This window comes from Oncorhynchus mykiss, chromosome 17 (genome assembly GCF_013265735.2).
Source record: "Oncorhynchus mykiss isolate Arlee chromosome 17, USDA_OmykA_1.1, whole genome shotgun sequence".
Lineage (NCBI taxonomy): Eukaryota > Metazoa > Chordata > Actinopteri > Salmoniformes > Salmonidae > Oncorhynchus > Oncorhynchus mykiss.
The window spans coordinates 32,879,152-32,896,797 of record NC_048581.1 but is presented as its reverse complement, the minus strand read 5'-3'; the positions used below and the strand labels follow the sequence as shown (position 1 = coordinate 32,896,797).

Genomic DNA, 17,646 nt, shown 5'->3' with positions numbered 1-17,646 from the left:
TTTTTACCATAGGGTTTGCAGGGACCCACACACACACACAACACGCTTGCTATGAATATTTGTTTGTCATTTTAAAAACGACTATGTCTGATTTATTGTGAGTGATCTATTTTATTTGGGTATCTTAAAATGGGACATGCATATACACAGAATTTTCTAAAGTTTTTATTTTTTGAGTTTTAATTGAACATGTGAATTATTCTGATAATTAAAAAATGTTTTGAAGAAACTTACTGTGAACCTGGAAATAGAAATGTATGAAATGTTTTGACTGTTTTTACATAATTAATCTAATATAGACAGAAACACTTCTTTGAAGGGTTTGAATGACCTCAGCCCTGACTTTCTAGTGTGGTTTGATCGCCCTCACTGGAAAGCCGAGAGATGATTGGATGATGATTTAAAGGTCATATTTAATACTGATTTGAATACTGATAATAACGGATAAGTTTTATAACTAATAGGACCACGAGAAGGATAGACCTGTCTCTAGTCTATTTGTACTATAAAGTTATAGGTACAAATGTTTATTTTTTTGTTATTAAGGGTAGTAATTCCAATTTGATTTGCAGTGATGTTGTTTTTATGGCGAGTCACTATGGCGAGTCATGTGTCAAAATGGGGGAATTACCAGTCATTTTGGGGGTTTTTGGATTGAAATTTACACACCTTGAGTGATATGTAGGGATGCATCGAGTGATATATGAATGAGTGTATTGTTGCGTTGTTTGTTCTGTTTTGAAAATCTCACCAGATTGGGTCTGCTGGATGATCAGGATAACTTCCTGTGATAAGGGGAGTATAAACCAATATGGGAATATTGTTTCAACAGAATGTGATGTTATTTTTTGTGCTGTTATTTATTTGTATTTTTTTTATGTACATGTGTTTTAAACATTGGATAAAGAATATTGGTAGTAGTAATAATTTGTCATACGGTAGATCATTTGTTTGGATTTCTTTCCTGAATCGGAAATGAACTGAACCAGAGTTGAAGTCGGAAGATTTCATACACTTAGGTTGGAGTCATTACAAATCGTTTTTCAACCACTCCACAAATTTCTTGTTAAAATTAACAAACCCAAGTTAAACAATTTAAAAGGCAATGCTACCAAATACGAATTGAGTATATGTAAACTTCTGACCCACTGGGAATGTGATGAAAGAAATACAAGCTGAAATAAATCACTCTACTATTATTCTGACATTTCACATTCTTAAAAGTAAAGCAGTGATTCTAACTGACACAAGAAAGGGATTTTTTTACTAGGATTAAAATGTCAGGAATTTTGAAAAACGGAGTTTAAATGTTTTTGGCTAAGGTGTATGTAAACTTCCGACTTTATCTTTAAACATTTTTTTTGATCTGTCCTTTCTCAAGATTATGGATTGTGACTACAGATGGCAGCTTGATGTACGGAAGGGAATTTGACCAAACAGGGTGTGGACACCAAAACCCCCTCTAATCGGCTCAAGAAATGGCGTTCACTACGGCCCTGTCCTGCACCACTTCTATCGAGAGACCGAGTCCGTGCGAGAAACTGGTGTACAGTATCCAGTTGAAGCTATCTGAAGAAGAAATGCCAGAAGATTGAGTGCCAGGATAGGAAGGGGGTTGGTCAACTGTGCCTGTAATTGATTTAGACTTGTCTGAAATTGTTATTTTGGGGTATCAGGTTGATTGAGGTTTATACACTGCTACATTTATAGAAATTTAGGCTAAGAATGCATTGAGATACTGACCTGCAATTATAACCCTGACGAGAAACTTAATACTAGAAGTATTAGTTTAATATATGGTCTAGTAATATAAATGTACATTCTGCCAGTGTTGATGTATGTTAAATTGACGGTTTTAATTTTGAGTGTTAGAATCAATGTGAATCACTGAGCAAGGCCATTCAAAATGTTGGTTTGAGAATTAATTGGGTTTTGAATTATGATTTGGAAACTGAATGATTGATTTGAGTAAGTTTTAGTATGTTAAAAACTATATGAGTGGAGCAATTCATGTTTTATGGATCGATTGTTTTTATTATTCTTATGCTAATGATGACATTGGTAAAGAAGTTGTGTACTATGTTGAGACTATTCTCAGCATGCCTTGGTGAATGGAGGGGTGAACTCTGATCCCGAGAGTGAAACTGATCCTAATCTATTTGATTTATATTCATTACCAAATTGAAATGTTTAATTATAATGGGGCAGCAGGTAGCCTAGTGGTTAGAGTGTTGGGCCAGTAACCGAAAGGTTGGAAGATCGAATCCCCGAGCTGACAAGGTAAAAATCTGTTGTTCTACCCCTGAACAAGGCAGTTATCCCACTGTCAAAGTAAATAAGAATTTGTTCTTAACTGACTTGCCTAGTTAAATAAAGGTTAAATAAAATGTAAATAAACCTCAGGAACTATAGCAGGTTTATGCTAATGACACCATAGATTCCATAGGCGATGCCTCATACACAGTGGGATCATGATGCTTGTCCAGGGTCATGTTCATTAGGCACTAAACGGAATACATTTTTAAACCTTAAAGGTTAAGTTGAGAGAATTCTCAAAATGGGGGAATATGATAGAAACATCACATATTTACCTGGTTTGTTTGATATTAATAGTTAGCAATTAATACTTAAATAGGACATTTCTGTTGTGTTTAATCCTGTGTTTCTGTAAAGAGATGGTTTCCACTAGTTTCTTGCAGCTCATCTGGGTGTATGGTCACTGGAGATGGCTTGAGCTGACAAATGAGTCAAAGACTGCATTACATAGACAAGAATGTGTTTTACTAGAGATATCTTAGGAGTAAAACAATCCCTCATTGTCTCAAAACCATCCTTGCCTCTGGGAAACTAAGCCAGAGTGGGGATAAGACAACAACCTATGTGCAGATAACAACAGGATGAACCCAGAGTGGCATATGATGCCCCAATCTGCATGAGGGGGTTTGAACCAACCATGACTGAGCATTGTTAGTGTCAGTTATATATAGAACTCTGCATTTGTGTAAAGGTTAGGTTACTTGGTCCAACACTTGGGGGGGGGGGGGGGTTGACCAGCCTCATTATTGCAATAATTAATCGATATTAAATAAAGATGATTGTTTGAAGAAATGACCAAATTTCTCAGTACTGAATTATCACGACAACGCCCACGCACACTTGTGCATGCACACAAACTCTCACGCAAGCAAGCATAGACACAAGCACGCACAGACACGCACACACAGACACACACAAGTCCGTGCGCAAGCACACACACAGACACAAGCCCACGCGCACACACACACACACACAGGCCCGCGCACACACAAGCATGCACACTCTCTGTATCCCCCTTTCGCTCATTCTACGTCCTGACTACTTTTGACACCCAGAGGGCACCAAAGCACAAACCTTTAACAGCTTTCACACCCCTTTGCATTCACATGATAGGAGTAACACACAGTATGTGTGTGTGTGTGTGTCTGCATGTGTGTGTCAGTCAGTCTTTGTGTATGTATGTGTCTCAGACTGTGGGTGTGAGCATGTGTCTAAGTGTGTGCGCATATTTGACTGTGTGTGTGTTACTCTATAGGTCTCTGTGTGTGCGTGCGTGCATGCGTGTCTAACGATCCACACATCCCACCAGTCTCAGTGGGATTACTCCCTTATTCTATTCATACCGAGGCTCTTAATCCCCATTCAGAAGATTTTTCTCCCTTTGATGGCTTTTTGTCTTAAGACAGACACTTGCAGCCGATGGTGGTGCCCTATGACTACAGCCACACACACACAGATGGTCAATAGAAACACAAGCACACACAGACAGTCCGGTGGCATACAGTAAACCACTCCCAGAGGCCTTCCCTACTGAGTCAGTGGTTGTTGTGACAACCCAGATGCAGGATACACACATCTCACAGCTAGAAATGACATGCTGGAGAGTTTCACACAGCTGCACAGACATAAAAACACACTGCTAAAAAGATTATAAATGATTGCATTTAAAAAGGCCCAATGCAACCATTTCTATATCAATATAAAATTGTTTCTGGGTAACAATTATACTGAACAAAAACAAATGCACCATGCAACAACGTGACCACCATTTGCCTCATGCAGTGTGACATCTCCTTCGCATAGAGTTGATCAGGCTGTTGATTGTGGCCTGTGGAATGTTGTCCCACTCCTCTTCAATGGCTGTGCGACGTTGCTGGATATTGGCTGGAACTGGAACACGCTGTCAAACACGTCGATCCAGAGCATCCCAAACATGCTCAACGGGTGACATCTGGTGAATATGCAGACCAGGGAAGAACTGGGACTTTTTCTGCTTCTAGAAATTGTGTACAGATCCTTGCGACGTGGGGCCGCTGTGCATTATCATGCTGAAAAATAAGTTGATGGCGGCGGATGAAGGGCACGACAGCGGACCTCAGGATCTCGTCACGGTATCTCTGCATTCAAATTGCCAATGATAAAATGCAATTGTGTTGGTTGTCCGTAGCTTATGCCTGCCCATACATAACCCCACTGCCACCATGGGGCACTCTGTTCACAACATTGACATCAGCAAACCGCTCACCCACACGATGCCATACCGTGGTCGGCAGTTGTGAGGCTGGTTGGATGTACTGCCATATTCTTTAAAACAACTAATAGAAATTAACATTCAATCATCTGGCAACAGCTCTGGTGGACAGTCCTGCAGTCAGCATGACAATTGCATGCTCCTTCAAACCTTGAGACATCGAAGGCATTGTGATGTGACAAAACTACACATTTTAAAGTGGCCTTTTATTTATTGTCCCCAGCTCAAGGTGCACCTGTATAATGATCATGCTGTTTAATCAGCTTCTTGATATCCCACACCGGTCAGGTGGATGGATTGTGGGCACAACACGGTTGTGCCGTGGCGGAGATCTTTGTGGGCTATACTCGGCCTTGTCTCAGGATGGTAAGTTGGTGGTTGAAGTTATCCCTCTAGTGGTGTGGGGGCTGTGCTTTGGCAAAGTGGGTGGGGTTATATCCTTCCTGTTTGGCCCTGTCCAGGGGTATCATCGTATGGGGCCACGGTGTCTCCTGACCTCTCCTGCCTACAGTATTTATGCTGCAGTAGTTTATGTGTCTGTGGGCTAGGGTCAGTTTGTTATATCTGGAGTACTTCTCCTGTCTTATCCGGTGTCCTGTGTGAATTTAAGTATGCTCTCTCTAATTATCTCTTTCTTTCTCTCTCTCTCTCTCTCTCTCTCGGAGGACTTGAGCCATAGGACCATGCCTCAGGACTACCTGGCATGATGACTCCTTGCTGTCCCCAGTCCACCTGGCCGTGCTGCTGCTCCAGTTTCAACTGTTCTGCCTGCGGCTATGGAATCCTGACCTGTTCACCGGACGTGCTACCTGTCCCAGACCTATTATTTGACCATGCTGGTCATTTATGAACATTTGAACATCTTGGCCATGCTGTTATAATTTCCACCCGGCACAGCCAGAAGAGGACTGGCCACCCCACCATAGCCTTGTTCCTCTCTAGATTTCTTCCTAGGTTTTGGCCTTTCTAGGGAGTTTTTCCTAACCACTGTGCTTCAACACCTGCATTGCTTGCTGTTTGGGGTTTTAGGCTGGGTTTCTGTACAGCACTTTTTGAGATATCAGCTGATGTACGAAGGGCTATATAAATACATTTGATTTGATTATCTCGGCAAAGGAGAAATGGTCACTAACAGGGATGTAAATACATTTGTACGCTTTTTCTGTGTATGGAAAATGTAGGGGATCTTTTATTTCAGCTCATGAAACATGGGACCAAAACCTTACAAGTTGTTCATTGTAAGTACCTATTGTAGTGGATTTCCATAAAATTCGGCAAAAAACTATTTCTCCAGGAAGAACTTTGCTAGGACTGTCTGGGAGTGGTCTGAGTGGGGAGGGGAAAACTGAAAACTGGCTTTTATTGGCAGAGAGGTTAGGAACGCTCTTTATTATTGGTCTATTAGCCAATATTCCACATGGTGATGTCACCGTGGTTAAGCCGAATCTCCCGACCATGCAAACCTGCTGATCAGAAGGCCACCAGGTCTCAAAGTTAAAAGTGTACAGCCATAGGGCACAATTAAGACAAAAAAGGTGTGCGTGTTGCACTCACTGTCTGAGTAGCTGCCGTCCCTGTTTCCAACCCAGCTGACTACTGTTTGGGGGGCTCGGGACCTCGTTTTCATTCCCTTCATCTGATGGAGAGAGAGGGGAAACAAGAATGAGACACACAGACAGAGACAGAGAGAGATGCACCGTGTTATTAAGGCTCCACTCACAGTCTTGAAGCATGGACTGACATACAGTATTTGTGCTGCATTCAATTTCATTCCAAAATTCCAATTGAAACATAGGTCAGGACACATGGTGCAATCCAGGTTAGACTATCAGAATACATAAAGTACATATGAACAAAACATGTCAGTATTGTGACATTTGACATGCACAAATGTGACTCGTTTCAGGAAACTAGGCATATGTCGCACGTCACTTCTTCACAGTAGAGCCATTTGAACATAAACATGAATTTTTTTAATGAAAATGTGAGATTTTTTGGCAGAAAGGCCTTCATGCGCTTTAATAACAAACTTGTATTCCATCCGTAAATACAAATATAGGGCCCTATGTTTTCCGCGATGTGGAAAACGGATGGAATCGCGGAATTTGGTAATAAAAATGGAATCAACTGTAAATATGGAATATTGCAGAATTTTCCATAATCTGTCTGAAATTGCTTAAAGCAAATCCAAAGTAGGCCTAGTTATTGTTGTAACCTATATGATTTCATAATTGTAAAATTACAGACGATTAGGCCTAGGGAAATAATTCCGGGGGGGGGGGGTCGTGCGTGAGACTCCTACCTCACAACTTGGCTGTCATTTTGAGAAACATGTCGAAATCATCAAAAAAACATAAATGTGATGCTAACCCCTAAATTCAGAGCTGAGCAATACCCAAAGGACTATTATGAGTCAAGCGATGAGCTGCTTTGCAAATTCTGTGAACATACTATTGACTGTTCCTAGGCCGTCATTGAAAATAAGAATTTGTTCTTAACTGACTTGCCTAGTTAAATAAAGGTAAAATAAAATAAAAATTGGACCTGTAAAAATACGTATGATCACCACTTAAGGTCCAAAGCCCATGTGAAGAACAAGGAAAAGCACCGTGTTAGCCAGAGCATGCCTCTTCAAACGGCCATTACTAGTGCAAGCGCATCAGCAGATTCAAGACGAGAATTTATTCAGGACTTTGTGGCCGAGTGCGCCGAGTCCGACATCCCCTTAGAAAAGCTAAGAAAGCTACGGCCATTTCTTGTGAAGAATTGCAAATAAGGGAGGGCCTGAAAATGAGAGCAGCCTCTGTCAAATTCACCTGCCCCTGCCGTTCTACAGAAGATCCGTGGGAAGAAGTTTGCGGTGGTTGTTGACGAGACAACAGATGCAAAGGATTGCAGCATTCATCATTGGTGAATTAATTTAACAGCCTATTAATATACCGTTGCAATAGCCTACATTTACATTCTGCAATATGAATTGTCCGCATGCAAATTGTGATATTCCAAACGATGAGCTACCATGGTGAAATATAACGATGCATAATGTCAATAGCTGTCTGCCTCTCCATCTAGCTAACTATCGCTGTATCTAGATTGTGCAGGCCTTCACTGTTAAGCTAACCTTCATCTCTGAGGGCTGCTCCAAACTGATGACAGATCTGTCAATCCTGGAGGGAACCCACCGTCCCACAGCAGTGTCGGCATACAATTGCAGGATTGTAGGATCTTGCCGAGTCAATGGAACGGCAAAAACATGTGGGTATGGTGCCAAAACAGATGAGCTACTGAGAAAGATGGGGTTTGGAGAGAGGTGCTTGACCAACTCCATGATGCATCCACTTGGCCTTCACAAAGTTCTCAAAGCACTGGGACACACATCCAGCCAGAGAGGTCTACAGGCTGGCTAGAGTGTTCGATCCGAGGTAGGCTCCAGCAATGGAAAAGAAGATTGAAGCCTACACAACTGAAACCCATGGCAAGCCCATCAACAGAGCTCAGTGAATAATGGATTGCCTATCAGCACTGTGTGTCCAGTGAGCCCTCACCTGCTTTGGAGCTTGCTGATTACTGGAGGGGCCTGAGTGAGAGATTCCCAAGAGTTGCAGAAGTGGCTGTGCCCTACATCTACTTCCCAGTCAGCTCAGTCGACTGTGAGAGGAGTTTCAGCAAATGCAACACTCTACTCACAAACAAGCGCAAGGCACTCACCGAGCTCAACACAAAGAGGCTGACAATCATGTACTTCAATGGAGAGGTCCGTGATAGATGGAAAACATACAATGGACAGACATAGGAGCTCATAAGGTAGTTCCATAGGTTTTGCCTATTGCTGCATTAATGCATGAATATATACTGTTTTACTATTTATAATGAAACAATTATGTGAAGCACAATTTTTTTTAATTTTTACATAAGTATAACTCTAAGTTTTGCCTATTGCTTGTTGCCTAGATTCTTGCATTACTTTTATTCATTTATAATGAAACACTTAGTAGAACTCTGTATTGAAGCACCTGCCTTGATAAAAAAAACAGTGCAATGTTGTGTTGCATCATTTCAAATTTACTGTTATATCTTATTAAATTGTTAACGTTTTATTAATTTCAAATTATTAGACACTCTTTCTGATGATAAAATTAGTGTAAATCGTAAAACACAGAATTCAGAAACATTCAAACGGAAAAAAATGAATTTGGGAAAAAATAAAAAACTGATTTCATAGGGCCCTAAACATAAAATTGTTAAAATTACGAGCCTAGTTGGTTTGGCCACGGAAAATGACAGTAACCTTCCCGCTAGCCATGATTGGTTGAGATTATGCATGTGCTGGACATGCCGGGAGATGAGTTTGGATTGGTCTGCCATGTAGCATGCTTCTGTCTATTACATGAACTGCTCAGTATGTGTTGATAATCATTTCTACTGCGCCATTTTTGAAAGATATAACGTTAACTTTTGTAGTTCTCAATGGCTTTGATACTTTTCTCAACAACATTGAGGCACTGAATTTAACAGGCGCTATCGACAGATCAGTTGGAAAAAGTGATGGGCTACTTTCTGCACATGCCACGGTCAGTGTGAACCAGAGTGACTCGACAACACTGGCCAAACAAAATGTAGCTACAAACAAAACAGAGTTAAATGGTTCCAGTTTGTCGTGCAGAGTTCATCCATGTATACAGGTAAGAGTCTAACTACATTTTCAGATATTATGTTTCTAATTTTGTCAGAAAGTCATTTTCATTGCAAGTTAAAGTGTACTGTTTGCTAGCTAGCGAACGTTAGCTTGCTAGCTAAATTTACGTACATGATTAGTGTAGTAATATTACTCGAATCAGAAATCCATTTACATTGCAAGTTATAGCCTAATGTTAGCTAGCTAACATTGAACCTAGTTGGTTAGCTCTTTAGCTGCATGCAGATTCATACTACAGCTATGACAATGTTTTTTATTGGTAGTAGTAGGAGTTGAGATTATTCTGGTTCATTGTTTAGCTAGCTACCTACATGTCTAAACAAAAAGACTCCACGTCGCCAGCTGATTACATGACCCATCAAGTCAGCCAGGTGTGTCTGGGGGCGATTACAGCCATCGATTGTATTTCATGAATATGTGTACTTGTTAAGACAACAGTGACCCATCCACTTAGCTAGATGTGGCTGTGGAGTGGTTATAGCATTTCCTTCACATAATCCATACATTTAGATTTACCAGAATCATCGTAGCTGGGAGGTTTCATGTCTCCTTGGTTCAACTCTGTTCCATATTTGAGCTTGTGGTATTTTGACCTGAGGGTGAAAGGAAAAGAGAAAAAGAGAGGGATAGAGAGAGAGAGGAGAAAGAGATAAATAAAAAGCTTTAATGACAAGGCAGCCACAGTGACAGCTTTAACAGCTCATTAATGATCTAACAGAAGATAACCATCTCACTGTTGATTGTATCTGTATCTGTAAATTAACTGGCTTCACACATACATTTGAAGAAGTGTCTTGTAAATGGCATATATTATATTAAGAACAGGTGGGAGGGCTGGGGTAAGAAATGCATTTGTTAATTCACTGGGTTGATATTAAATCTAAACTTAATGGTGGATATTAAACCATTCGAGTTGTTTGTCCTTCCATGCCCAAATAGCACACAAACTATATACTACATATGTTATAGGTCGGCCAGAGGAGTTTGTGATATCTTGGTCTTTACTCATAAAGCGTCTCAGAGTACGAGTGTTGATCTAGGATCAAGTCCTTGCCCTATTCGTTCCTTATAATCTAAAACACAAAACTGATCCCAGATCAGCACTCCTACTATGATAGGCTTCATGAATTCAGGCCCTGGATGGGTGCTGTCTTGTGAAGGAAGATGCACTTAAATGTAAACTTAAACTTGCTTAGCTAGACTGCGACTTGACGTCACTCAAACATCTAAATCACTACAAACAAAGGTCACGAGGAGAGAGGATTAGGTGAGTGGAGTGCTTGTAATTCTATAAGAGGATAAGACACAGAGGATGATGGATCACTTCACCACCATCATCATCATTGTCCTCATCAATATCATCATCATCGTAATTTAACTCATTTGTTTTTCTAATCGTTTACATAGGGATTTATAATTAAATAATTGACACATTGAATGTAAAACAGTCAAGTGCATCACACCCTAGCTTATGCTAATTTCCAGTGATTCTTATCATCATCACTAATTGTCAGCCCCAAAAACTAAAAAGGTCAGTAACAGTACTACCAGGAGAGGTCATTCAAAACAAAATGCTGATCTTGGGTCACATTTGCACTTCCCCTACTAATGGTTAAGGTACAGTGCCTTGCGAAAGTATTCGGCCCCCTTGAACTTTGCGACCTTTTGCCACATTTCAGGCTTCAAACATAAAGATATAAAACTGTATTTTTTTGTGAAGAATCAACAACAAGTGGGACACAATCATGAAGTGGAACGACATTTATTGGATATTTCAAACTTTTTTAACAAATCAAAAACTGAAAAATTGGGCGTGCAAAATTATTAGTAGTAGTAGTCTGGTTCCCAAGCCTTCCCGGAGGTCTCGCGATGTTGCATTTCATTTGTTGGTTTGTTTAAATTATCTTGTGTGACCACAGATGATCCATTATATCGACCAGATACTTAAGTGGCTGCTCTAACAATGAATATAAAATGTCTTGAAAAAAAATGGAAGGCAGTTAGCCGGTGTACCAGTCTCTTGAACTAATCCACTCCCTGTACCCCATGTCATGTGCAAAAGACTGCAATTCCAACCACAAAACGTCTTATACAACAACTTGCCCAGCTAACAGCTAAATGTTTGTTTTTGACTATTTGAGGCTCCACGTGTTGTCATGGAAACATGTTGAGTGAACAACAACCAATGAGCTACTCCGTCGTAAATCCAGCGCATATTGAACATAGAGATCGCCGAAAGGGCAGTCTCTTTGGCAATGACAAGGAGTGGCATGTTAGCTAAAGAGACTGGTACTCAGACTAGAAGGCGGTCAGGAAGAGACAAGATCAGGTGGGACCATTCTAGCCAATGACAGGGCAGATACGCGTGTGAACAACAAGCACAACTCCGATCAAGTTTTTTCCCCCTCACAGTTATCTACTTATCAGTACACTCATAACAACCTAACAAAACATATATTCTATGCCTTTGTCCATAGATGCCACATATCAAGTTTCCTACAGATCGGTCATTCGGTGCCAGAAGAGCAGCGTTTTTCACAAAATTCAAAATGGCGGAACATCCGTCATGGCAGACCTTATGGGTCCCTGAGGCAAATGTGTTCCTTGTGAGGTGGGACCAATGTAGCGAATTGCATGACTATAAGTCAAACGGGGTGATGGATCATTACCCGTTTCGTCAAAATCGGGCTAGTGCTGTCTGAGATATCGCATGTGACTAACGGACGGACACACATCCACAGTCCCCTCCCCGATTTCATTGTGGGGGACAACTAAAAATAAACCCTTCTTGCAAACCATGGGGGTGACCTTGCCTGCATCCCAAATGGCACCCTAATCCCTAGTGTACTACTTTTGACCAGGGCCCTTAGGATTCTGGTCAAAAGTAATGCACAATGTAAGGAATAGGGTGCCATTTGGGACGCAGTCCTTGACTTTGCCACAGTCCAGGAGTTATAGCCCAGTCCCAGATCTGTTTGTGCAGTCTTGCCAACTCCCATGATTTGACATGACAGTGACCATAGGAGTTGGCAAGACAGCACAAACAGATCTTGGACCAGGCTACAGGAGTGGATCTTAGTAGTCTAATGTAGTTTCCTCGACTCATCTCCTCCATCTGCACTGATTTCTACACGGGTGAACGTAATATTGTGGATGCTTCTCTCAAACTAGTCATTATTTTTTAAACTCTAGTTCTTTCATTTTAGTGTCGAATGCAGATGAAGGAAATTACACAACTGAAGAAGTATTTCGGCATAAATCAATAAATGCCAACACGAAGCACAGTAGGTGCAAACTGATAAAGATGCACAATGAAATGTTAGCGTTCCAATATCAACGGACAGACCGTTTGATTTGAAATAGACTGAAGGTTGGATGCTCAAGGTTTCTCCTACATGGAAAGGCAAAAACAGAAACATATAATACCAGTCGGAACGCAGAACGATGCAGAATGACTCATGCTCAATTGAGTGGGAGCGAACGAGAGAAAAAGAGGGAGAGAGAGTGGGAGTGAGGGAGAGATAGAGAGAGAGTGGGAGCGAGGAAGAGAAAAGGAAAGTGTGCAAAAGGGAAGAGATGGAGAACAGAAAGGCGAGGAAAAGAGGGCAGAGAAAGTGAAACAGACAGGAGACGGGCAAGGTCAGAGAGGGGAAAGGATGGACAAGAGAGAGAGCGAGTGATAAGGACAGAAAGAGATACAGAATGAGAACAAGAGGGAAAGAGAGAATGAGACCGTGAACGTGAGCAAGAAAAGGGTAGCTGCGTGACGTGGAGTTGCCGGGAACATTTTGTTCCGAGGCTATAATCACATGGCGGCAAGTGGCGGAGGTTCTCAGAAAGACCATGTCATTCAGGTTCTTCATTCCTTCATCCACCCTACCAGACTCTGTAGGTTTAAGACTCAGAGTGAGGTTCTAGCTAGCCTGGACTCCAAACTGGCATATTCTGTTTCACCAGTGATTCCTTCCTAGCCTGGAATTCAAAATGAAGCAGAGCATATGAGACTTTGGATTCCAGGCTAGGTTTTAGCCATCCAAACCACATGACCAGTCAGAGTCTCCCATGTAGTCAGTCTAGTCTAATCCGCAGGTCGCCTAGTAGTGTGTAACAGAGAAAGATCCTATTAAATTATTCTAAATGTGCTACATACAATTATTTGGGAATAGGGGTGTGACGCCATGCTGCATTACCCATGATAAGGTGTGAGCAGCACATGACAGTGGGAATGTTGTTATAGGGGACAGGGCGCCGCCTCGGTGCTGCGTTTTCCCACAATGTATGTGTGCGTATTTAACATGGGACATAATCCTGTGTAGGGGACAAGGGGTCACGATATGGCACCACAGGGCGTGAGTGTGTGTTTAAGTGTGTGTACATGTGTAAGTGTGCATGAGCAGCAGGTTATCCTGTTTGTATGGTACAATGCCTTCATAAAGTATTCATACCCTTTGACTTATTCCATAATTTGTTGAGTTAGTTACAGCCTGAATTCAAAATTAATTAAATATAATTTCTCACCCCCATGTATAACACAATAGCCCAAAATGATAAATGAAAAGATGCTTTTAGAAATGTATTGAAAATAAAATATAGAAATATCTCATTTAAATAAGTATTCACACCAGAGTCAATAATTTGTAGAAACACCTTTGGCAGCAACTTTGAGTCGTCTTGAGTCTGTATGTGCAAAGCTGATCTGGATTTGAGGATTTTCTCCTATTCTTCCTTGCAGATTTTGCAAAGATCTGTTAGACTAGATGGGGAGCAGTGTCGAACAGCAATCTTCAAGTCTTTCCACAGATTTTTAAATGGGATTCAAGTCAGGAACACTCAAGGACTTTCACATTCTTGGTTCTGAAGCCATTCCAGCGTTGCTTTGGCTGTATGTTTGGGGTTGTTATCGGGTTGGAAAGTAAATCTTCACCCCAGTCTAAGGTCATTTGCACTCTGAAGCTCCATTCATTGTTCCCAGTCTCAATTTAATCAATTTTAACACAACAACATGTTGAAAAAGTCAAGGGGTTTGAATACGTTCTGAAGGCACAGTATGTGATGGCATAAAATAGTAATGTCCCAATGCTAATATTTCCACAGTGTGTGTGCGCTACTGGGCAGTGTCTCTATTCTGGTCCTGAGAAACCACCGTGTTGGATTTCCCTCCAGTAAGACATCAATTTACAGTATAGCAGCCTTTTGTTGTGGAGAAAAATATTGAGTGAGAGATGAGTCCCCCTTGAGTTTTTTGTTGTTGTTGTTGTATTTTACCCCCTTTTCGTGGTATCCAATTGTTAGTAGTTACTATCTTGTCTCATCGCTACAACTCCTGTACGGGCTCGGGAGAGACAAAGGTCGAAAGCCATGCGTCCTCCGAAACACAACCATGCCGCACTGCTTCTTAACACACCGCGCATCCAATCCGGAAGCCAGCCACACCAATGTGTTGGAGGAAACACTGTGCACCTGGCGACCTGGTTAGCGCGCGCTGCGCCCGGCCCGCCACAGGAGTCGCTGGTGCGCGATAAGACAAGGATATCCCTACCGGCCAAACCCTCCCTAACCCGGATGACGCTAGGCCAATTGTGCGTCGCTCCATGGACCTTCCGGTCGCGGCCGGCTGCGACAGAGCCTGGGCGCGAACCCAGAGTCTCTGGTGGCACAGTGCCCTAGACCACTGCGCCACCCGGGAGGATCATAGCTAGCGTACCGCTGTTACATGCTTAAAAAATTACAACGCACCTACAACGCACTTTTGTTTGGCATGCAGTTTGTCACGTGTAGCTATGTTGACATATTCGGGACAGCATGTAGCAGGGATGGGTGACTCCAGTTTTGGAGGCATTCTGAGTGTCTGCTGGTTTTCATCTGATTTCGACCTGGGAAACTGGCACTCCCTTCACACTACTGAGCTGAATTGAGCCAAGTTGACCTGTACTGCGCTGGCCTGGTTACGTATCCACCGCAGTTCTGGAACAGTACTGCACAGGACAATGTGTAAGGGAAATACTCAAGCCAGCATAGTACGGTTCAGCATGATAGTGTGAAAAGGGTACAAGTGTGGGCAAAATACAAAAATCAACCAGCAGACACTGACTCAGCCCCCCTAGAAGAGTTGCCCATCCTTAGCGTAAAGAATGAAGGTGTGGTATAGTTTAGTGTAATGTGGTCCTCACCTCTCCTGTTTGAGTGCGTACTCCAGCATCTTGATCCTCCTGACCAGGTCCTTCTTCAGGTTCTCCTGGCCCTTTCTCTCGCCCTGCAGGAAGGCTATCTGGGCCTGGAGGAAAGAAGAGCGAAAAGGTCAATTTCCTGAAGAAAAATGTGTGTGTTTGCATCTTTTTATGGCAGTGTAAGTAGTAGTGATTGCAATGGTAATGTTAGTAGTACAGTAGCAGAGGAGTAGTACAGTAGCAGTAGAGTAGTAGTACAGTAGTAGTAGAGTAGTTGTAATACAGTAGTACCAGTAGTAGTGCAGTAGCAGTAGCAGCAGTAGTAGCAGCAGTGACTGTAGGTGTTTAACTCAAGGTGAACATTAGACCAGGAGAGACAAAATAAGGTACGTAAAGCCATCAGTACAAACAAAGTGAACAAACATCAAACAAAAGTCCACAGGAGCAGGGTGAAACAAAGACCAGCAAAAGAAGAGCAAAAGAAGAGACATACCTGCACATTATTTAGCTAGGTGCTCATTTAGTTGTGCTGATTGTGGCTTTAAAGCTGACAACGTCCACAATCTCAACAGTCTGACACAAATGGCACCCAAATGGCACCCTGACCAAGACCCGTAGGGCTTAAGTGCACTATATACGGAATAGGGTGCCATTTGGGACGAACACAAGTCATAAGCTACTCAACTGTGATACATTTCCTGTTTGTTTTGATCTGGATTATTTTAACTGCTTCCAGGCATCGTAGCTGGTCAGCTGATTTGTGACATATGGTTGACTGATGGACTAACTGAGTGGGTGTTTGTGAAAGTTGCATTTAAATAGGACAGATCCGGACCAGTCTTGTTTATCCCCTCGTAATAGTTAAGGTTAGGATAGGCAGAACTGATCCGTCACTGGTGTGAACGGGCTAATTGTGCCAGGCCACACAGGGACAGAACTCTAAATTGCAACTAATACGATTAAGGATAAACACAAAAATAAATAGTTTTCTCCCCAATAACACACACACACACAGTCTTCTAGGACTAGCATCGGGCCGTATCGCGATACTGAGCAAAGTAAGATACCCCCCCCCCAAAACAGCCTATTTTCTTCTCTGTATATTGTACAACAAAATGAAAGTTGCTTTAAATACTTAATGTTATTAATTAGTAATAACTTTGAATTAGTAGAACATGTGTCTAATTAGAATAATAGGCACTAATATTTAACACTTCAGTTGAAGTGAGACTGTATATAATAGGCTACAAAACACACAGTATACTGCACGCACACAGTTTACTACACACACACAGTATACTACACACACACAGTATACTACACACACACAGTATACCACACACACACACACACACACACAGTATACTACACACACAGTATAATACACACACAGTATACTACACACACAGTATACTACACACACAGTATACTACACACACAGTATACTACACACACAGTATACTACACACACTGATCAAACCCTGTCTCGTAAAAACCTCACTCCAAACCAAAATCAGAATGACCTTTACACTCCCCAACATCTACAGTGAACTCCAGTTACCCAGTTGCTGATGGCAAGGGTTGACCATGGTATCTGTGCTATTCATCTCCAAAATGGCCATCTACTTGTCTCTCCACACATTCCTGTTGGTTTGTAGAGAACCGCAGGGCTTTCAACCCCCACGTAACCCATGAACACCGGAATGCCCTGACATACCAAGCACTTCGGCCAAAACCAGCCACCTTTGGTCCAAAAACTCAAACCAGGTCAAGACTATGCATCCTTCTAAGCCATTTAAACTTTGTAGAGCTCATAATTGATGTATTTTGAGTAACAGCAAAAACATTTAAACTAAACTTTAAATTAGGCCTTTGTGGGGTTGAATGGTCTTGAGTTTTGCAACTTTATTCTCAGGCTGGACTATTAGAGTAAATTCTCTGAACACTAGCTACAAACGTTAACTAGCAAAGTCTAAATATTAGCCTACCTAGCCTATCAATGGCCCGATTTGATTTAAACTTACTCAACATGAGTTAACATGCTACAAATCTGTACCAAGAATCACATTCAGCTAATAGAACACATTTAGCGAACTTGTATACTAAAACATATGCTCAGATCAATGAACTAGCCTGATTTTAGCTTAACTAACATGGAGTTAGCCTAACTCAAATATGTTACGCTGTACATTCAAATCAGACGTTTATTGGTCAAA

General features: G+C 41.7%; 1 protein-coding gene across 3 annotated transcripts in view; it reads right to left on the bottom strand.

Annotated features, from left to right (window-relative positions):
- The window catches only part of strn (striatin, calmodulin binding protein), an 86,964-nt gene that overhangs the window by 36,386 nt on the left and 32,932 nt on the right, over positions 1–17,646 (bottom strand). For 2 of the 3 annotated variants that reach the window (XM_021568210.2, XM_021568212.2), the window contains exons 2-4: positions 15,434–15,537; positions 9,768–9,856; positions 6,122–6,203 (exon numbers count right to left, since the gene is read on the bottom strand). In XM_021568210.2, the coding sequence (XP_021423885.1) occupies positions 6,122–6,203; positions 9,768–9,856; positions 15,434–15,537 (275 nt within the window). The remainder of the gene's footprint in view (positions 1–6,121; positions 6,204–9,767; positions 9,857–15,433; positions 15,538–17,646) is intronic. The other variant, XM_021568211.2, reaches the window with a different exon arrangement.